General features: G+C 46.2%; 1 protein-coding gene across 50 annotated transcripts in view; it reads left to right on the forward strand.

Moving 5' to 3' along the window:
• scrib (scribble planar cell polarity protein) overlaps nucleotides 1-22,585 on the forward strand; it is a 47,754-nt gene that overhangs the window by 6,049 nt on the left and 19,120 nt on the right. For 45 of the 50 annotated variants that reach the window (XM_040167411.2, XM_040167405.2, XM_040167416.2 and 42 more), the window contains exons 2-18: nucleotides 12,661-12,778; nucleotides 13,611-13,689; nucleotides 14,194-14,283; nucleotides 14,774-14,830; nucleotides 15,226-15,289; nucleotides 15,606-15,680; nucleotides 15,892-16,036; nucleotides 16,663-16,781; nucleotides 16,935-17,134; nucleotides 17,382-17,548; nucleotides 17,675-17,805; nucleotides 18,021-18,146; nucleotides 18,274-18,459; nucleotides 18,582-18,953; nucleotides 20,624-20,686; nucleotides 22,235-22,324; nucleotides 22,419-22,496. In XM_040167411.2, coding sequence (XP_040023345.2) covers nucleotides 12,661-12,778; nucleotides 13,611-13,689; nucleotides 14,194-14,283; nucleotides 14,774-14,830; nucleotides 15,226-15,289; nucleotides 15,606-15,680; nucleotides 15,892-16,036; nucleotides 16,663-16,781; nucleotides 16,935-17,134; nucleotides 17,382-17,548; nucleotides 17,675-17,805; nucleotides 18,021-18,146; nucleotides 18,274-18,459; nucleotides 18,582-18,953; nucleotides 20,624-20,686; nucleotides 22,235-22,324; nucleotides 22,419-22,496 — 2,160 coding nt within the window. The remainder of the gene's footprint in view (nucleotides 1-12,660; nucleotides 12,779-13,610; nucleotides 13,690-14,193; nucleotides 14,284-14,773; nucleotides 14,831-15,225; nucleotides 15,290-15,605; nucleotides 15,681-15,891; nucleotides 16,037-16,662; nucleotides 16,782-16,934; nucleotides 17,135-17,381; nucleotides 17,549-17,674; nucleotides 17,806-18,020; nucleotides 18,147-18,273; nucleotides 18,460-18,581; nucleotides 18,954-20,623; nucleotides 20,687-22,234; nucleotides 22,325-22,418; nucleotides 22,497-22,585) is intronic. The other 5 variants (XM_078096046.1, XM_078096044.1, XM_078096036.1 and 2 more) reach the window with 1 other exon arrangement.

The raw sequence follows: 22,585 nt of genomic DNA on the forward strand, positions 1-22,585 counted from the left end.
CATAACCCTGCTGGAGCACTGCGATAGGCAGAGCTTTGTTGGCTACAGACATTAAGTACACAAAGACAAGACGTACACGCTGGCGCCCTTTGTTTTTTGAAAACGCTGTCTCTATTTCTGCCCCATTGTGCTGTGTGTTGATTTCATCCTCTCAACGGTCGGTGCTTAGAAGTCTCATAGATTAAGGAAGCAGACCCGCCTTTATGCAGGAGCAGGTCCCTTTATTACCTGTTAGAGGTATTTTGGAGGACTTTTGGTTGTATAATAAAAATCTTGACTGTTTTGAATAATGGATGCAGGGATATTTAATCATACATACTTTACTATACATATGAAAGCTACTTTACTACTACACAATACGGTGTATGTTCTGTCCTAAGAAAGAAATGTAAGTAAGATCTACTGCAGTCATCACGGCTTCCTAAACACAGACGTTTCAGCCAGTCGTAATTGTCGCCTACGAGGTCGGTTATTTTCCAGCCTGTTATCAGTACAGTTTGTGGTCATCTTGAGCCAGGTGTTTACTCGGCTTGAGTAATCCGTCTGTCTGTCTGTTGCAATCCCACATATTCAACAGGTCATGTTTAGGCCACGGATGCGAGTCTCTGGAGTTTGTGTTGTTCCAGAATCCAGAAAGTAGGCTTTCTTCACAACGGGATGCTCTTTCTGAGCCGTTTGATTACGCATGAGCTTAGGAGCTACGCCCTCGCTCACTCAAACGGGTCAGGCAGCCGATGTCCCTGCCTGTGTGGAGGTGGGGGGGGGAGAAGGTCAGCTGGGATGGCATTAAACCGACCACAATCAAATGCTGCCCTTTATCTGCTGGCCACACACTGCCATTAAAGGCCTCTATCTTCCACTCTAAAAGCTGATAGCCGCTCTATCCTCGGCCTCTTTGTACTTCCTGTACCTGAGTCACCGTCCCGTACCTTCAGCTCCCTCCTCTCCATCCCAGATACTCGCTAGATTTCTACAAAGAACTCGTGTTTTATCACGTAATCGCAAATAGGAGAAATGATTTCACCAATTAGCCACCGCCTCATGTACACAACAGAGCTGCTCTGTTGGCTTGTTGAGAATGACGCTGACTTCTGAGGGACAACTCGTGCACTCAGTCGCATTCTACGTTCGGGTGGTTCTTATTTGTTGATGCCATGTTTTTATCAGGAGCAGGAAGTGGGAATAATCAAGTGAACCGTGGAATGCCCTGTTTTTGTGAGACACATCTGCAACTGTGGAGAGCTTGCTTCGTAGCGGGAACTTTGAGTCCCAAGGAAAAGAAATGTGGCTTATGTTTTATAGTTGTGTACCCCAGCGCACTCCCTCCTACCGCAGCATGTTTCTGTTTTGCTGCTCGCCCTGCCTCTCCCATATACACACTCAGAGGCTAAGTGCCTCCTGACTCAGAGAGTTCATGGTAGCGAGTGTCGAGCACATTGTTTCTCTGTAATCTTACAAGTTGTGGCACTGACCCACGAGGGAATGTTGAAGTTGTACAACAATATACACACAGGGATTACCACTGGAGTTCTTTTCACCTGTCTCCGACCATCTCGCTGCCAGTCGTCTGCGGGGCTGCAGAGTGAAAACATTTGGTTATGAAATAAAATGAAAATATTGCTATTTTCTTCCAACCCAGACAATTGAACTGATCTCTGTTTGTAATCCAGAGATCAGTGTTTCAAGTTTCCTCTCACTTATCATTGACTGAATAATCATTCTCCTCTTATCTAAATCACTTTGCCGTCTATCTCTCCTCCTCATTGATCACACTATTGATTTAGCCAGAACCCTCGAATGTTATAGGAACAAAAGCATGTTGTATGTATGAGTATGCTGCGTTTCTTCAGCTATAATTTTCGCAGCTGTGTTTCAGAGTGTTTTTAGATCTGACTGTTTTTCAGTCAACAGCGGCCACAGAAAAATCCACCGCCACTCATCTCATCAGCCTGACTTCTATGCAGCTCTGGAGAAAAGTGCTTATGGGCTCACTTTTTTTTGGGATATTCCTGGAAGAAATGTGAAATTCCGAAATAAGAGACAACGTTGAAAGAAGGTAGTGTCAGTTATTTCTATGCAGGTCTTGTTTAACTTGTTTGTTATTAAAGGGAAAAGGCTTCACTGATTCGTGAGCATCTTTCTTTTCTCCACGGGAGTGACTTTGGACATAACCACGTGCTCTGTCATGGTTTTGTTAATTGGTTAGTGAGAAAACACGTCAATAAACAGCACAGCGGGGTTCTTTTGGAGACGACAAAGCAGCATTCATGTGTCACGCCAAAGTTCAGCAACAGACGACGCAGTGGGCGTGTGACCAGCAGAACGCGGCCGCATGTGTGTGAGCATCGGCCCGTCCGCGGGCCCCCGAGCGCAGCTTTCCATCACCAGTGCGGCAAGAATGCCCCGATGTTCTGCCTGGCTTGTGAATATGTTTTGGCCACAGCGCTTAATGGGTCCCTTCTTGCTTTTGTCTGCTTTTTACGTCCGTTGACAACATGGCCACAACATAGGAGCTGAACCGTTGATAGACGGAGCATTGTTTCTAGTAAAAGGTCAGTTATTTTAAGTCGACCATCGAATCCCAATGGAAGTCTTTGTGTTTGTTCTTGGCCACCAGGCCGCTTTCTAATGTGTAACATTTCAGTCAACACAAAAACATATTTGTGTGTCTGGGTGATAAAAATACGGCAAATCCAAATGTTCTGTTACTGTGGAACTTCTCCGTTATGTGACGTCTTTATTTTAAGTAATATTTACCCTGATTTTTGACGGGTGTCTTTGCCGTAGCTTTAACTTCACACCGGATTTGCTTTACTATTAAAACATTTGGGGGAAAACGTGCGAGGTTGTTTGCGCTGCAGCACGTGACGTCCGAGGAAACGGAGGCATGCCTGGAATCTCCAGGAGTTCGTCCTGCCCTCTGGAAGCTGCTGTCTCTCCTCCACACACACACACACACATACTTGAACTTACTCATATGTTTCACATTCCTGTTGGTGAAGCCCACACACAGACGCTACACAAACACTGAAGCATGCGTGATATGCACATCTTGCTTCAGATGAATTGTCGAGCTTTTTTTAAGTCTCCCCTTGTTGAATATTTTACTCATTCCAACAGCGTTTTAATTAATATAGAGCACGAACGTCTGGGGCTTAAAACACAAGTGGGAATACTGAGATGGAGCTCGGCTGAAAGAATGTGGAACAGTGTTCATGTTGAACGTTAAATAAGAACATCAGCAAAACCTCTTTTCTTTAAAGAAAAACCTTCTGGACAGTTTTGTGTCCTGTGCGTGAGGACGACACAGGGAGCTTATTCATGCGGCCATGGAATGATTCACTTAGGTTAAAGGTTACTATGACAGCAACACCGACGGCGGCTGTTTGGGCTCCACTATATTTACTGACTGACTGACTGACTGGAACGTTCAATATGTACTAATATAAAATACAGAAAATTACAGAAACAAAACATCATGAGGCTGATATGATCTCAGGGCTTGACATTACATTTTTTTAGCCTTTTTCCCTTGGAGCAAGTTGTTAATAGTACTGCAGTTTTAAAGCTTTCAATGTTGTATTCATTGTTAAATTTGTTGCCACCCCTACATGCATAGTTCGTAATGTCACAAGTTGAGCACTGAGCAGCGTGTGCTGCATTCGCTGCCGCTCAGCAATCGTCTCTCTTCCACCAGCACATGTCTGTTAAGGTCAGCGACAAGTACATCCTGAGTGCGTGTGCATGTGTGTGTGTATTTTTGTTGGACCCTGTCACTGTCACATCCGTCAGACATGGAACATGGCCTCCTGGCAAAGGGACAACATGTGCTATCTGTGCTTTGAAGTACAGTGTGATTCAGGTGCCCCCGGACTTATATTTTTAGATGCGCACTCACAAACCGGGTTGATGACGTCAGGCCTTTGGAAGAGCCGTGTTTGAGACGACCCCTTGGGGGCTCGTCGTGTGCTGGCCTCTGGGCGTCTAGTATTTCAGTTGTTCCTTCCTCTCTGCAGTCGAGCAGAAGCCGTAAAACCGTAATTATGCTGCCTCTATGTCACAGTAGTGGGGGTTCCCTTGTAATCTTAAGCAACGGCATCCTTGTATTGTGGATACCCATTTGTGCCTGAGTGTTTTTTCTCTGTGATGATACAGTGCAGCTGTTCCCTTGCATTTCAACTGAAGTGTCTGAACCGAGCGGCGCTCAGTTTGAGTTTCTCGGTCAGCCGAGCGTCACTAGGGAGCTTTCTGCTGCTTTGTTCCCCTGGCATCTTCACTGAACAAACACTGGTCTCCACGGCGACGAAGCTCCCAGGGACAGTGGCTGGCCTGATACGGGGGTGTCGAGGAGAAACACCAGATGGGCCGGGGGTTCTCCTGTCACTGCAGACCTACTGCTCCTCCATGTGCTCACACGGAGGCCCAGGCGGTTGCTGTCCTCTCGCCCGAGCCGTCCTCTTAGCAGAGCAGCTCGTCTCAGACCGGAGCGTCCTCCTAGGGCTTTGGAGGAGATGGAGTTGCAAGGCAAGGATATGGGTGTATGAGTAGCTTAGGTGGAGCAGTACTCTTTCACAGGGGGGGGGGGGGGGGGGGGGGGGTTGGGAAACGGCAAAAGCGACAGACCTTTCTCTGCTCATGTCTGTGCTGCCATCCGGTCTGTTGATGAGCTGCTCATTTCAGAACCGTGCTGCTGTCTGACTTGAGCCGCTGCTCCTAAAGTAGTGTTATTGGACCGCTTTGGCAGGAGGCATAAGGGGACTGGAGTTACCGCGCCTAGGAAAGGGTTTATTCAGTTGGACGGTCTGCCACCACACAGCGAGTAGCCTCCAAATGCTTCACATTGTCCCGTCAGTTTGTCTGGAGGAGGTTTGTTTTTGTAATTGCTTGATCCAGGAGTAACTGTGAGGCGTATTTTGAAGTAAAGGGCCTCAATCAGGCTGTCAGCAAAGATGCAAAGGGATGCTGCGATAAACCCTTTGGCAGCATTATTAAAGACCCGCAGCTGCCTATTTATACGTCTATTACAAACATGCCTGAGAGAGAAAACTAAACAGAAACCCGTTTCTAGCCGGATGCGAGAGGAAAACTGCTGAGACGGTTACTGGAAAAACGATAGACCGTGAGCCACATGATCCTGGGAGGGTGGACGCAACCTGGACACGTACAAAGCAATCAATTGTACCAGGCCGCTTGTGCACTCACCACACACACACACATACACTTTTAGTTGTCTCCTTTTTAAGGTGTAACGCTTGACAGTGTCTCCATAATAAAAGATATTAAGAGCTACATGCATATCTTCCACAGAGATTCAAGCCGCAACAAAGCCAAAGAGCTCCTCTTGCTGCTGTAAACGTTTGTGATCACCTTCCGTGTTTACAGTACACTAACTAATCCCCATATGCCCGAGGCATTGCAGCGCCCAGAGGCCCCGGGTTGCCATGTTGGTCCCCCGCAGCACCTCGCTGTGGGACAGGCGGCGGGCTGGCGGGCAGGGAGCACATACCGGATCCAGCCCATCCAGGAAAGAGCCAAACGTCCTCTGTGGACTCTAAACAATGGGGCCGGTGGTTTGTGTCATGTTTGTAGGAACAAACAAGAGCGAGCGGGAGAGCATGTGATGAAGTCTTTGAGGGGGGTGGAGGTGGAGGGCCTCCTGTACAGTGTGTGTGTGATCTCGCTGTGTACTCATTCATTCCTGCTGTGTGAGAGCTGGGGAGTCGAAGGGCATTAATTCAACCCAATTGCATCGGCTTCGGGGAAGTGTGAGCTCCCTTGTCTAGTAATCTAATAGCAAACAAGTGTCGCTAACTTACCTTGGGGGCTGTCACTTTGTGGTCATGGCACATGGAGTGAAAAAGTCATAATTTGTTAGTGTAAATCATGCAGCAGCTTCTCCAGAGGCCTTTTACATTTAATGCGTCACTGTAGAAACCTCACGCTTATTTCCTCATTTCGCTGTAGCTTGTTTTTCTGTGTGGTTACCGTGTGCTCCGCTTCCTGAAAGGTAAGCGTATGATGTTATCAGTAACAATCTACTGATTATCTAGCTCACGTTTGGATTTGTTTTAGTCCGGTTGTAAGATGGAAACATAAAACGCAGGCACGCCTTTGCCGGAGCTCCGAGACGATCAAGTTCGAGGCTTTCGGCCTGACTGCTGCTTTGAATTTGGTTTTGCATTGCAAATCTGTGCCGGGACTCTCTCTATTTCTCTAGTGTGTTGGTATTAATCAACTTGATTTACTCTGTGGACAGGTTGTCTCCATGGTGCCAGCTTCTCCATCACTGTGACGGTTAACCAAAGCAGTGATTAGCCCACCATTAGGCAACACTTGAGGGATTACTGGTCTATTTTTAGGACGCCGACGGAGAATCGCTTCACCGGGAAATGGCCGTTGTTAGTTACAGCAGGCCTCACAAAGGCATCGGTATTTATCCAAACCCTAATAGTACTCAGTGTGTGTTTGCCTCCTCGCCACTCAACACCATGTCCACCTGTTCTCTCTAGATCCTCCTTCAGCCCTCTGGAGTCTACATCAACAGGCACATGTGTGATTTAAGCTCTCACACACTGACATGGTATATACAGCTGTCCCATATGAATCTTTAAGTGGGACATTCCAGGCTGCACATTGTACTCAGACAGGATCCACTGAAACATAATATTATTGTGTCAACTAAACAAAGGTCATCCGCATTCCCAAGAGGCGAGATGGTGGTGGATGTTACTCTTGTTTATTCACCTTTTTTACTTTGCGAGAAGTTTATTTGCACTCCTTATCTACGCCTGTGCTGTATATTTAGTACATACACATTTAGTACGTACACATGGATCCATCCATTCTTCTCTCACTCATTTTGTTGAACTCGGCGAAAGCAAACATGGCAGCACAGCAAAGCCCCGGATGTCCAGAGTGCAGACGGAACAAGGGAGAGCACTATTTATGCCACGCATGATCATAACAGCAGTTATTACAGGTACTAGTACAACATTAGTTTCCATTTCCATGGCCCCAGTTTTGGAGCTGAATTTTCCGCCTGTGGTCCAGGACTGCAGCGGTAGACCGTCATCGGTTGTCTGGCGGTCTCGGCTGTGTTTGCTCCCTGCAAAGATCAAAGTCACCCGGGCAGGTGTCGGCGATGGGAGTTGGCGTCGCTGTCACTCACGCCGGCTCGACCACGCCCGTCTCTCCTTCTGTGTGGCCCGTCGAGCCGGATAACGGAAGCCACGGCTGAAAGTGCCACTTAAATGAAACACAAACACACTTTTGACAATGGTACACCGACACGGTTACATGGCCACACAAAGCGATATGCTCCCACTCACCGGCCGCTGTGCCTGGTGGCCTGGATGCGAACATGTTTGATTGACGCTATTAGAAAACATAGTTGCACTTTAGCTGTGCACTGCTGGTCTGTCCATGGATGCTCTTTCACAAATACAACTCGGCTGCAAGCAACAGCGGGAGGGGATGTGGGAGACAGTGGGCGAGGGAGGAGGAAGTGGGGTGGTTACATCGCCGGCCTGATGCGGAAGCGGTGTAATCCACACTGTATATGGGCCACAGTGGACCAGACTAAACCACGTTAATGGCGTTTTTTGGTTTTATTGTTATTGTGTCCTTATTAGAGATGGGGGGGTCTGTAGTCCCTGGAGATAATGCATTGGTCAGAGGCCGAAGTCTCCGTCCCCATTAGTGGGGCAGAGGGTCCAATGCACTGTGGGAATCTATTGTTTACCCTCTATTCTTCATTAATAATCCTCCGTCACTCCCTTTCTCTCAGGTCTCTCCTCTCCACTTTGCACACAACCTTCCTTTTCTTCTCTGCACCACTGACCCCGCTCCCTTTCTCTCTCCTTCTTAGTCATTCCTGCTTTTTGTTTTCCTTTGCAACACTCCTCTTTCAAGTCTTCATCCTTCCATTTCCAGCCCCTTTTCTCTTCTCTGCAGTGCCCTTTTGGACAATGGAGGAATCCCCTGGCTGGGCTGCAGGGAGGAGGAGGAGGGGGTTTGGGGGCAACTAGAGCTGGCCTGTGACTGACAGCTCTGTGTGGGGCTGGCTGCTCGCCCTTTGTCCCTCTGCCAGGGAAAATGGAGGGAACCCAGAGATGTGGGCAGGAGGGAGGGGAAGAGGACCAGTTAGGGTCTCATTCATGTGTAAGAGTTTTGGGAACCTGTTGGTTTTCAAACTGGTGTTCAGGGGGAGGAGCGAGGGCTTCGGCCAATCGGCAGAGCAGCATCAGTCCATGTTACTGCATTGGCCTTGAAATGACTGAGCATGAAATCTTTGCTGGTGCTTTCGCTTTTAGCTTCACGTGACTCTGAGCCGAAGACATGAAGTTTAGTGAGAAGACGGAGAGATAACTACCCAGAGTCTGTGCTCCTTCTTGTCCTGAGTTTATTCCACAACAATAACTGCAGCTATCTATAGAAACCAGTGAGCAGTAATGAGGCTCGCCATTCCTGTGGTCAACCAAGTTACTCAGTCAACCAAATCCTCTCCGCTTTTTATTTCCCCGGACACTGAAAGAGTCCAGGCCAGCACAAAAGCATGTGCTCTCCCCTCCCCGCTCTTTGAGCCCCTCACCCTGGTAGTGTGCACTCACAGTGTGTGTAGTGCATTGTGCAGGAATTGATATTTGCAAGAGTGGGGACATGTGGACGGGGCAGATTTGGCACAGGATTAAGAGGCTGGAGAATGTGCGAGTCTGGCTCGCACGCCTCCTTTCCTCACTAAGTGTGAGAGTAAAACAGAAAAATTAGGGTATTTTAGTGACGGTGGATTGGCTTTTGTTACTATTAGTGAATATTTGGAATAAAGACCTGCAGGAGAGCAGAGACTTACAAGTTGTTTCTGCCCCTTTTTGTTTTTGTTCCTCTAATTCAAAGATAGTTTGGCCTAGTCTTTGCCCAAAATATACCAGTAGTTCTTTGAACAATGAACCAGTCCTTAGGCTAATGCACTAGGGCAAACATGGAGGGTCCGGGGTCTCTCTATCTACAGACTCCTCGGTGTGTGTGTGTGTGTGTGTGTGTGTGTGTGTGTGTGTGTGTGTGTGTGTGTGTGTGTGTGTGTGTGTGTGTGTGTGTGTGTGTGTGTGTGTGTGTGTGTGTGTGTGTGTGTGTGTGTGTGTGTGTGTGTGTGTGTGTGTGTGTGCTTGCTTGCTTGCAGGGCAGGAGGAGTTTGCTGTGTCTATAGTCTGATTGCATAATTGGGGGGAGCTAAATGAAGTCACTTGACTGGAACACTGTAGCCTGTGTGAGCTCTGGTGGGACTCGTATACACAACATACAGTTTACTCACATGCGTCACACACACACAGCTTCTTGGGTGTTTATAGTTACGTTTTACTTAGTTTCTCTGTAATGATGCGAGGTCTACAAACATTGCACTCTCTCTTCTAGAGCACATAAACACACCCGTAAACACTCTTATACAAACTTCTGCTAATACACACAAATATGCACGTTAACAAACTGCTCTTTCCCCTTAGCACGCACACACTCTGCTGCGCCGTATACTGTGGTGTGTGTGTGTGTGTGCTGCCTCATGGACAGACAGCCCAGCATCCTCTCTCCTATGACTTGATGCCAGCAGCAAAGTGCACAAGCACACGTATCCAATCGCACATTAACACTGTCTGAGTGGATTGTAAACCAAGCAGAGCAACGCAGAGGAGGCAAAGCAGAGCGATGCTGCTCAACGCGGCTGCTGAAGTCTGTCTTTTGCCGTGTCTTTCGTCACACGCACACCGCTCTCCGTCACCGGCGGCTCATGGGCAATGGGGCCGCAATCGCTGTATAGTAATGGGGGACGTCTCGAAGAAGTACGCACGGCCACAGAACTCATTTTGCACACGTAAAACCAGAAGCATCAACCACCTTCGCCTCTTTTCTCTGGATTCCAAGCAGTGACTCCAACTTTAAGGTCACCATAACATGCACAGTTCTCAATCTTTTGGTTGGTCAAGCTGTTTCCTTCTCGTCAATAGTTACAAGATGTTTAATGTTAATTTCTAGTTCTGATGCTTTCTTTCCTTTGATTGTTTAGTTGCAAACCGAAACATGTTTTTAAATGTGAGTTTTAGTGCTTTGATGTGTTGGTGTTCTGTGTCTCAGTGTGAGTAGTCTTGAGAGCCCACACTGCCCTCTGCTGACATGGCCGCCATTTATCTCCCTGTGTTCTCACTGCTCTCGTTCCCCCATACTTTACCCTCCCGGCCACAGCTTCACTCCCTGACACACACACACAACCTTGTAAAAAATGCCTGAGTCACTGAGCAGACCGCTGTAGCACACTAATACGATGATGAGACGATGGCGCTACACTAAATTCCACTGCACTCACGCGTTCCAATTGACCCGGCGACCCGTACAGCGCTGCTGGTTGGCCATTGTTTATTTTAAAAGTACTTCATTCAGTGGGAAACGGAGGGGGACGTCAAATTAACTTTCCATTGATGGAGTTGATGGAATGGATTTGTTAACCATTGTCAAAGTAATGGGATGTATCAAAGAACACATTTACATCTTATGCCGGTAGTCATTCAGCAGTGTACGGTTTCTCAGAAACATACTAAAGAAAATCTTCTTACTGGAGGCCGCAGTAGAGCTGGTTGGATAATCGTGTACAGTCTCACATTTGTTTCCTAGATCGTGTCTGCGAGCAGCCAGTCAATGGCCATCTTTGTGGGTGTCTCGCTGTCCCCCATCACTCTGGACGCGGTCAGGAGAGGACAGCACTGCCCTTATGTGAAAGCCTTTGTTATGTTTGTTTCCAGTTATTCAGCTTTAACCCGGATGAAAGAAGTGATGTTGTATTTTAGCAGCAAAATTATTTCTCATATTAAGAGTTTGGCCTAACATGTTTTTCAGTTTTCAGGTGTGTTTTTCTGCGCACTCTTTCCCCGAGAAGCTTTCGGTGTCACCTGTTGGTCCAGCACGTTGGCCCCACCCTCCTGGGGGCCCGTTCCCATCCGGGCTCGGCCCGTGTCACGTGGTTGTCCTCAGCTCCTCTTTCCTGTTCCTGTCATCTGATACCTACCCAGTGAGCCAGCACCCGCCTGGTCTCTCCTTGACTTTCCCCCACCCCTCCCTCTTTTGACTCTCCTTTAGGGGTTTTACTATGAACTGCCAGTGAATGTTGGGAAATGTTTATAATTGGGAAGCTAATGACAAGGTCTGTCATGCCTTCCAGTAAACTGTTCCTGGGAAAGAAACCCTGGTGCTGTAACCGCCTCACTATCCAAACACAACACACATAACTAGTAACAGGCAGGATACGTCAGTCATCGAGAAACAGATCGGAGCAGAATGGCAGCATTGTTCTTTGTCGGCATGAATGTAATGTAATCTGCCATTGTGTTGCATTCAATACGTGTGTGTTTTCACACTTCTGTCAAGCAGCAACCTGACAATACACTTTAAAGAAGGTTTCGTCTTATCTGATTCACCACATGTTTATGCAACACTTAGAAACAAGATCGTAACTGCGCTACATTTCCAAAGGTTAATTCCCTGTGACTAAGGCAGTTGGGAATCTTCTGGATTTTTCAATTTATCATATTAATCTCTGGTAACAGACGCAGAAGGGTCGTTTTCAACAGAGGTCCTTGCTAAAAAGACCTCTTTAATTTGAATTACGGTTGGGCTCCAAGCTCGCAGACCTCTGTGCACCCTATGTTCAGAAAATAGCCCTGAATAATGAGTCTGTGCGAATTCCCGCCCCAGAAAGGCCTGGTCGGCATACTTTCTCAAGAGTCCTCCTCCGTCGCGGCGTCTGACGAGTCGACTGACAGTGGGTCCCTCTGTGGCCGCAGAACCAGAGACTGATTGAAGGGTTCATCACTGCATAGTTTGGCCCGTTACTCCAGCCCGTCTTGTCTGTCCATCTTGGCGGCAGATGACACACACACACACACACACACACACGGCTGGCGGAGGAATGTTTCTGAGCGCTGTCCTGTCCAACAAGCAGGCTCTTGTGAAAGCACTTGGCATGGCCACAGCACTCTCCTCAGCCCTCCTATCGAAAGCCACTTTGTCTGGTTAGCGTTGCCATGGTGAGATGGAGTTTTTGAGGAATATGATAATGGAATGTTCTTTAAAACCGGTCCAGGTCCAATATACAGGATGCTTTGTGTTGACCTTCACAGTTCTCATTGGGCAGACAGAGGTTTATAAAACATGGGAGACACTAATAACAATTGATTTAATTTAATATATTAAGTTTAAGACACACTCTTAAATACTTTACCGATACACTTCTGTATGCCCATTTTATCCATAAGTGAAAATTGTGAAACCGTTAATTCATTGAGTATTTGGGTTATCGTTTCAATTTTTAAGCCTTCCTTCAAGCTTGGTTTCTCAAATGTAAGAGCTGCTGTCTTACAGTGTCTTACATTTAATATTTTGGGCGTTTCAGGCCGTCAGTCTGCAAAAAAGGCAATTCGGATATTCCACTTGGGGCTCAGAGAGCATGAACTTGAAATTATAATTTGTGTCTCTACCGCTGCTGTATTTGTTTCTATTTTATTTGTATTAGGTTTTCTGGACTTGATAGCATAACAAACAATGTGCTTTTAAACATTGCTGCTTGATGCTATAACTTTTTTTGATTCGTTTCAATTGACCCAATGTGTCGTTTCTCCGCAGCCTTTCTTCAGACTACTGAACCTACGGAAGCTCGGCCTGAGTGACAATGAGATCCAGAGACTCCCCCCCGAGGTGGCCAACTTCATGCAGCTGGTGGAGCTGGACATCTCCAGAAATGGTACGCAAATACAATCACAAGATCACATCGTCCTCTGCTTGTGGATTCCGCTGTGTAGTGTGAAGCAGAAGCATTATAGACTTATCTGTTGGAGAAACAAAATACAAGCAGCAGCCATTAGATACAAATTAGCGTCACAGCAGACATTTATATATGACTGCATGCCCTCTTAAAAATCCCTGTGAGACAATACGATGAATATCTTTCTTTAAATAAATCAAAAAGATATTCATCACCGTGATGCAGCCAGAACTATTATTTAATACACGTTAGAGACTTTCAAACTTTCGGCTGTAGCACACACAGACACCTCTGCCTCTCTGTGTCCTTGCATGCTGCACACAAACACACTCATACTCGCTGGCAGGAAGGGCATACATGGTATCTGAGAGACATCTGCTCCGCTACGCACCGAGTGCTGTGGAAGCAATGCGCAGCGGCCTATGAGGGCCTTTCTCATCTGCCTGCTCCTGCTGCAGAAAGACTCTGAGCCAGATAAGCGCCATAGGCCGCTCGGCTCGGTAGGGCTTTCTGCACCTGCAGGATCCAGAGGAAGAAGTGCTTTACCTGGTCAGTCTAGGAGTTTGGATGTTCATCTTTGTACAGCCCTGGAGCATTGGGGAAGCTCTTATTTGAGCTCAAGCCCATTTGCTACTATGAAATATATCATCAAAAGAGAATACAATTATGGCTTTTATGATTTATGCATCAGTTTGCAGAGTTCTAATCGCAAATACCCCCCCCCCCCCCCCTCCTGCTCTGAATTTGTGCGTCGATGGTGCTGATGTCTCCCTCCCTGTCTCCCTCCAACACCTCCTTTTTCCTCCTGCAGACATTCCTGAGATCCCGGAGAGCATTAAGTTCTGCAAGGCTTTGGAGATCGCAGACTTCAGTGGAAACCCGCTGTCCAAGTAAGTCAGTGGGAACAGCCATCACTCTGAGAATGTCGCGCAGATGCAAACATGAGTTGCAACAAAGCATGACAGGTTTTACCAAGTTTGTGTGTTTGACTCCACGGTATGCACTCTATGCTGATTTGACGCCGCTATTCTTGAAATCCGTCCGTTGCTAAGAAACGGTTATCCACAGTATGCAAACAAATGTCTGGTGGAGACATTGCTTTTGTGAGACAATGTTCTCTCCGCCCAAACAAAGCTGTATGAAACAGTTTCAGGTAGATTCCTGCATGAACCCTCTGCTACACTGCTCTCTTATACACACTGCAACAACTACATTCGGGATGTCAAAGTTGCTATTTCACCTTTTTAACTTCCTCAAATGGAAAGGAAGTGGAACTGCTGGGTGAAGCTTTGATCCTGAATACTGGCTGATAAGTTGTCTCTGTACTGTGTCGCTGTACGACAAAACCCTAAGAGTCTGTCTCCACTTTTCCCCCTCCTGTCTTGCTGCTTCAGATTGCCGGATGGTTTCACTCAACTCCGAGCGCTGGCTCACCTGGCACTCAACGACGTGTCGTTGCAGACGTTGCCCAACGACATTGGAAAGTACGTACATAAGCATGTAACGTCTCCATGATGAAAACTGTTAATGACGTTTATTTCGCAACCCTGCTCTCAAATAATTAATAATACCAAATTGTAAACCTCTAGCACGATTTTCACGAATTTTCTGATTAGTTGACTCATACATAAAACGAAGAAATCAACAATTTGACAATGAAAAAAGCGTTATTTGCAACCATGACCCTCCCCTCAGTCAGATCCTCGACGCATTCGGGTCAGAGGAGGTTTTCTGTGTGTATGCGATTGATTGTGCCGTCTGGGCTCTTGGCCACTGCTGCACTCCGACAGATGGAGGAGCCCCTCTCCATGCCAGGCAGCCCGGTCGAACAGACCTGCCATCTGACTAACCAACGTACCTCTCCTCTCCCCTCTCTTACCCTCCCCGACTCTCCCCTTATGCCACCTGCCCACTCTCGCCCCTCGTTCTCTTTTACTTGCCTCTTTTTTTACCGCCACTCCCTTCTTTTTACAGCCTGGCCAACCTGGTAACGTTGGAGCTCAGGGAGAACCTGCTGAAGTCTCTGCCAACGTAAGTGCCATCTCCCTCGAGCGTAAATGTCCAGGCCTCGGTTTATTCTCTAATTCCCCTCCAGCCGTCAAGCACAATGAAAGCCCGGCGACAATACAAGGGGAAGATAATCTCACAATGCACGACGATTTGTGACTTTTTATTAATGTGCACTTTGTAGTCCTTTAGAACTTCTCTCCCCTAGGCATTCAGTTGTTTTCAGAAATATATTTATTGTTGTGTGCAAGCACACGACAAGTCACCTGTCACTACAGGTGACAGGTGTGCAGGTTTAAAGACATTCTTCGCATATGTCGGTGCATGCGTATGAGGAGTGTGTTGGAATAGTTTGCAATGACGTGCTCTTTGTTCTTTCTGGGCACATTACGTGTGACTTAATTTGTGCTTGTATTCAGGTCGCTCTCTTTTCTGGTGAAACTGGAACAGCTGGACCTGGGCAGCAATGAACTGGAAGTTTTGGTAATTCTCCATTCATTCCCTTTTCACGCATGCCAGCAATGAGCCACCGCTTTGCTGACATTTTGCTTCACTCAATTTATCACTTGTACATCATATAGATTATAGACTGACCCTGGAAAATGTTGATATGGATGACCGATCCCTTTGTGTGTACTGTGGGCACATGATTTCTGTTTGCCGTGTGTTGAAATGGAGCATATTCTCGAAGTGTTGCATGTGTTGATTCAAGCATGCGGTTCATGACTTTTTAAAAGAAATAAGCAACCGTGCCAATGTTCTCCCTCCCATCCTCTCCTCTGCTTGGTCCTATCTCCAGCCGGACACCCTCGGTGCTCTCCCCAACCTGAGGGAGCTGTGGCTGGACCGTAACCATTTGTCCTCATTACCCCCAGTAAGTGCAGTTCAATACAAATGTTTTTTGTAGATGGCTTTTGAAAGAACTGCACTTTTTCTCTTTGTTCATTTTTATGAAGTTACACATATTCACAATTTACTCCCATTGGCTGATTGCTTCGCCTCGGTTGTGCTGTGAAGGGTGAAGGTCGATGGTTGTCTTGCGCCTCCTTGACTCACTGCAGGTGGTTTTTATCGTTTGTTTGTAGGAGCTGGGGAACCTTCGGAGACTGGTGTGTCTGGATGTGTCTGAGAATCGCCTGGAGGAGCTTCCCTCAGAGCTTAACGGCCTCCTGGCTCTCACCGACCTGCTGCTCACACAGAACCTGCTGGAGGTCGTGCCTGACAGCATAGGTGAAATAACACATGAGGGGAAGATTCTCAGCATTGAGGTTTAACTCGTTTAGGGGCATCCTCCCAGTTCATCAGAACAAAGGAAACCTTTATTACCAAAATATGTCAAGACATACAAGGAATTTGACTTAGTGGTTTGTGCATAACAGCAGACAGACAATGGACAACAAGACCGATAAGAAGCAATGAAATAAAATAAGGCTATGGGTTAGAATATAAGGGTTTGGGTTAGTTTAAAAATAAAGGAGTAAAGTTGAGTGCACCAGCGAACAGATAGCCTTACTCTACACAACTGTGTTGTGAGTGTATGTGAAACCTGAACCATAACCTCCGTTGCCATGAATTAGTTTTTTGTGCATGTACTGTTGTATATTGTTTGTAATGTAAAAGAACCCCAAACATTTGGGAAAGTTGGCCCTTTTTATAAGACTTTCCTAGATGACGAACCCCAGCTCCAAGCCCAAAGCACTCTGTTAAACAAGAACAGCACTGCCCTCTACTGGAAGAACGAAGTGATGAGAGACACAGAATAACCGCTCGGATTATGCTTTCAACTGAATTCATCCCAGAACATTGGTCCATATTGAAAAACAACACTTGTTAACTGTTTTTTGTTTGTCGTCCAGGCTGTCTGAAACAGCTGTCCATCTTGAAGGTGGACCAGAATAGACTGACCCACCTGACGGATTCAATAGGCGAGTGTGAAAACCTCACAGAACTCATCTTGACGGAGAACCTTTTACAGGTAGGGAGCAACGAGCCGCTTAAAAAAACCCTCCATCTGACCCAGTTAGGATTTATGCATGCCCTTTTTACAACCTTTGAGTCCAATAACAGCTGTGAAGCTCCATCATAATGTTCACAAAATATTAATGACTCCTGTCTCACTCCCTCAAAGTCACTTCCTCGCTCGCTGGGCAAGCTGAAGAAGCTGACCAACCTGAATGTAGACCGCAACCGCTTGGGCGGCGTGCCCAAAGAGCTGGGCGGCTGTACCAGCCTCAACGTCCTCTCCCTGAGAGACAATACACTGGGCAAACTACCCTCTGAGCTTGCAGATGCCACCGAGCTGCATGTGCTGGATGTGGCTGGAAACAGGTAAACCTGCAGCATCCCGCAGAGGTCACTGTCTAACAGCTGTATAATATAACCTTGTTTGGATGTATTTTCAAGGCACTGGTGCTAAATAATGAGAGTTATGATTTGGAAAAACTTTAAATAAATGCACCATTGTACAAGTCATTAGTAATTATGGAATGTATTTTAACTTAACTTATAGAGTTTAGGTCGATGTCTTACTTACTGAAAAAAAAAAAGGTTGTGACTTATCCCTTCTTTTGTCTAGATTACAAAATCTGCCCTTTGCTCTGACAAACCTCAACTTGAAGGCCATGTGGCTCGCAGAGAATCAGTCACAGCCAATGCTCAAGTTCCAGACCGAAGACGATGAGCACACAGGGGAGAAGGTGCTGACCTGCTACTTGCTGCCCCAGCAGCCTTCTCCAAGCCTAGGTGAGTTGCGTTATGTTTTTAGTCAGCTGACCAGTTGTAGCTTTTAAAACCACATTTGATTGTGTTACTTTCCTGTTAAATGAACAACTTGAAGAAGATTAATTCCTTCTTCTTTGTGATCCACAGAGAACCTGCTGCAGAACAGCGTGGACGACAGCTGGACGGACACAAATCTGAACAGAGTGTCGGTCATTCAGTTCCAGGAGGAGACCAAGGCGGAGGAAGAAGAAGATGATGATGCTGCCGCGGAACGCAGAGTGAGCAACACAAGAATAACGGGCCAATAACAAGTCCTCTCCATGCCCTCGAATCAGCATTGCTGCTGTACATCTGTCGAATTTGATTTAGTTCATCTTTATTGAAAACTATTTGGCTTCAGTGGTATTGTCAGTTGTTGTCAGAGACTCCGTCGTGCTAATGTATATTTGTTTAAATCGTGCTTTTTAATCTTCTTCTTTTTTTCTTGTTTCAGGGCCTTCAGCGTAGAGCCACACCTCACCCTAGTGAGCTGAAGGTGATGAAGAAGGTTATTGAGGAGAGGAGGAATGAAGCGTATACATCCAGACCCGATGGCGAGGAACAGTCCCCTGATCCACAGGTACCTCCACCACAATGTATAATTAATATCCTTCAGTTAACGTTTATGGGTGTAGTAAAATGTCCGGCTAAATGTGTCACCATCTACCGGTATCCCTGATCAATCAAAGTGATGCTTTGGGTTCTAGGAGAAACGGCTCAGTGACCTTTCCAATCAAAGCAACGACTCCCAGGTGTCCAACAGCACTCTGTCGGCGACTTCCCACGAGGAAAGAAGAAATGCGGCAGCGGCCTCGCAAAGGGGCGACCTTGTGGGCGGCCACTACCATCGAGATGAGGAAGAGCAGGATGAGATGGAGGTGGAATACATTGAGGTGAATGTTTTGAACATCTTATCCATAACCCTGTTATGTTTTATGTTATTTCCCAAATGATTCTTCTAAACGAAAAACAATCTCTGTGACTAGCTAATTCAATCTCAAACCTCTTTCTCCAGCCCTCAGTGCACTTTGCAGAGGAGCCCATCATCCGTGGTTTGCATGAGGACGACGACGACGATGGAGGGGAGGATGGGGAGAGTGAGGAGGACGAGAGGCCGGCCATCCCCGCGGAGAAGCAGCGTCTAATCAGAAAGGACACGCCGCACTACAAGAAGCACTTCAAGATCAACAAGCTGCCCAAACCAGAGGCTGTGGCGGCGCTGCTGCAGGGCTTCAGTCCCGCCGGCATGAACTCTCCGACGCAGGCCGCCGAGCAGGACGAGGACGAAGAGGAAGAGGAGGAGCTAAGTTTGTGCACCCCTCAACACCATCACAGAATGGAGGAGCTCCAAGACAGCCGGCTGCAGGTCAATTCCAGTCAAGTAAAGGTAAAGGATCGATTGAAGGGTGCAATGAAGGAATGTAGAGGGCGGCTTGGTAGAAACTGTTGCTTCGTATAAATACTGTATTTCCTCACTTACATTTAAATGCCTGTAGAAGTCTATTGGTACAGGACATACAGACAAGTTGCACTGAAGGTATTTCACACACCAAATCAGTTAATTTATTTATTTTGTGCTTACATCTTCCTTTGTTATTGTACGAATATAGTTAAATTTAAAATATATTTATATATATATTTTAATCGGTTGTTCACTGCATCTATGCAGACACTTAATACTGTATGCAAAGAGTGCCCTTTCCACCTTGCAACATGCATTCAGGTAGGAGTGGGGCCTCCAGCATATATTAAGCATGTGGCGTTGCATGCAGGGTCATTGTGGAAATGAAGACATCTACCGCTGCGCTCTAAATCAAGGGCAGTGTTCTTCTTAGGAGTTGACAGTCTCAGGTCTTTACTTTGTCTACAAACACTCAGAGTTCATTGCTGATTATTGTCATTATTTAGATGTCTTTGACATACAAACAACAATAATGTTCAAACAGTATCTCATACTCTGAGACAAATTGATGGCATTCACTCTAAACCTCTGGGATCCCACATGCGATAGTTTCTATGTCTTAAGCTAACATACCAGATATGAATTATTTGGTTTCAAATGATGGCATTGCTTCCACACAAGCAGCTACAGGCTTTTCTTGCACACCACTGTCCCGGTTAAGTACTAAACCGCTCACCACATTATCAGCCATCTCCTGATTTAATTAAGCAATGACATTTTCACTCTGTCTTCTTGTGACATTGTGCATGTGTGCTTGTAAGCATGAACGGGTTATGAGTGCAAACTGCTCTGGTGCCACTTATGAAAATGAATCTCAATGATGACTTAATGTTTAGTATTTAGATTTATCCTGCTGATTCTAGAGATTATTTCAAACACTGTGATCAAACATCATCTCACCAGATCTGTTATGCGTGTGTTTGTGAATGTGGCTGGTTTGTGTGGCCGACCTCAGACCAACCAGAACATATATTGGCAGAGCTGGAATGTGAAATCCAACGATCCTTGTTTGTGTCATATCATTGTAATAGCCATTTGTATGGGGTGTTTAAAACATTGTAGAGTGTAAGATTCTTCATTGTTCCTCAAGATCATATTTATGATTACGTTGATTTTCAGTTTTTTTGAACTACCTGTGAATAACTAGGCAAGTCATGTCTTTATCTTTGGCTTTTTATAGGTTTTTGTTTTTTTTCTTCTAAATCGAATCTTGCTCCTGGAGGAATTTGCTCTCTGTGGTGTGGAGGCGGGGCTTTACTGTGGCACGGGAGCTTTTGCCTTCTCTTGTCCGCGCGCTCTACACTGTGTGTTTTGCACTGTAGCTCGGCTCCTTGGTCGTGTCTTTCCATCTCTGCCTGTATTTGCTTCTGGTGGCTGGGGAGTGATTGTGGGATTGCTTCTGATTCAAAGTGGTTCGTCTCGGTGAACCCGACGGTCCCCACAACTTGCGAGCAGACGTCTGAGTGTTTGGTGTTTTTGTGAATTCAATGGAAAGTGTGAGAAAGGAGTTTTTATTTTGTGTGTGTGTGTGTATGAGCATATTTTATTTTGGCCTGACTAATCCGCATGCCTCTCGCTGGTTCCTGTCCTAACAGGGGGTGTCATTTGATCAAGTCAATAATCTGCTGATTGAACCTGCTCGAATTGAGGAGGAAGAGGTCTGTACATACTCTTTCCCGTCCAGTCTGTCTCTGTGTCCCCGACTCACCCACTCATTCACCCCTATCCAAAGGTGGAGAAAGTTTCCACAGAAATCCATGGTTAATCCAAGCCAATCCTAGAGCCCCCCCTAACCACAACTCATCTCTGAGACGCCCGGTGTGACGGAACCTGAATGCAGGATTGACGTGGCCAGTTGTTATTTATTCTATTTGTTTTTTTCAATGAGGTTTCACCAATGAGCTGTTTGAGTGCATGTCGGACAAATACGCTAGCGCTGCAGCCATTGTTAAATTGTTCAGTTGCATCCATGAGTCTGCTTCAGTTAAAGGGGGAGTTGCTCAGAATGTGATTATCTTGAAGTTTTTGAGATATTTCTCTTAACTGTCAGCAACGCCCCAAATAAACCTTTAACTGTTGACACGCTGATGCTGAATCTGTCGAGCGTCAGGTTCTGCCACACTACGCCTGTGCTCCTCCACCTTTCCGCCGCTTCTGCTGCTTTGCTCCTCCCCCCCCTGTACACGCTTTGTCGCCCGGGGATGAATGGGCCGCTTCACCAGCTTCCTCCAGGTGCTTTTGTTCGGTAGGAAACTCCGCTGCCGGGCAGAGGACCAGCTCCAGACTGATGAAGATGGATTGGAAGTTTTCTTCTCCGTAGTCTTATTGTCATTCTGTAAACATTTATAGATTGAAAAAGAAATATAATCTACACATGTTTAGCAATGCAGAAGTTTTTTTTGCATGCTTTTGTATGTATTGTTTTATTGAATACTCTTCTGAGTTGTTTAGTTGTGGGGAAAATGATCTGTTTAGAAACCTATTAGGAAAAAGTGTCGCAAAGTATTCCATGAAAATATGATGTCTGATTTGTATGTTTAACGATGTCGTCTCCTTACGACGCACGTCTACACCACACGGCCAAACCTGTCGCCACATCCAGGACACTGCCCATTCTTTTCATCCGTTACTCCCTACATCGCCCCCCGTTCCCTCAACCTTTCCCTCATTTGTCTGCATGCCCCCTCCTTTTTGCATGGCCTGCAGGTACACAGAATATCCATAGTCTGTTACTCCTTACTTAAATTCCCTCATCCCGTACATACACGAGACACATAGTATGTTTTTAGTAAGAGCCAAAGTGAGAGAGGGCTTTAGACGGTGTGTTTCATTACTTTTGTCTGAAGTCAACTGTCAGTTAAGTGGTTAATCGTTTTTTGACTTTTCTCTTTTCACTATACTTAGAAAAAAAAAAAGATAATGTTCAAAGGTCTTTAAAGCTAAAGTTCAATCCACAAATAATCTCTCACTTAAACTGACATTAGGCTCCAGACATGTCAAAGTGTCCATCGTCTGTCGGCATGATGACGTAATGCTGCTGTGATGAGATCGACACCACCGTGTGGCAGAAGGAGGGAGGTGACCCATGACTTACATCATATGGTGTAAGATATTGTGGGTCCGCCTCCCGTAAGCTGTCCTGAGCCGAGTGGTGTCTGGAGCGTTTATCTAGCTGCTGTTCTGACTCCCCCCTCCTCAACTTGCAGCACAACCTGACAATTGTGCGACAAACCGGCGGCCTGGGAATCAGCATTGCTGGAGGGAAAGGATCCACGCCGTACAAGGGGGATGATGAGGTGAGATGTGTACTCGCAGTTGTGATGCGCTGGAAAAATCAGAAGCCACAGATTATATTCATTTTTTATTTTTTATATTTGTTTGTGTGTTCAGGGAATCTTCATTTCCAGAGTATCTGAAGAGGGTCCTGCAGCCAGAGCAGGCGTTAAAGTGGGAGACAAACTCCTAGAGGTAAAATATTAACTTTTTACTTTTCCATTTACTTCTTCCTCTTGTTTTATAGTTGGATGTTAATTTTTTCCTGCTCCTTCTTTGTCTCA

The sequence above is a fragment of the Gasterosteus aculeatus genome, chromosome 21, assembly GCF_964276395.1.
Source record: "Gasterosteus aculeatus chromosome 21, fGasAcu3.hap1.1, whole genome shotgun sequence".
Lineage (NCBI taxonomy): Eukaryota > Metazoa > Chordata > Actinopteri > Perciformes > Gasterosteidae > Gasterosteus > Gasterosteus aculeatus.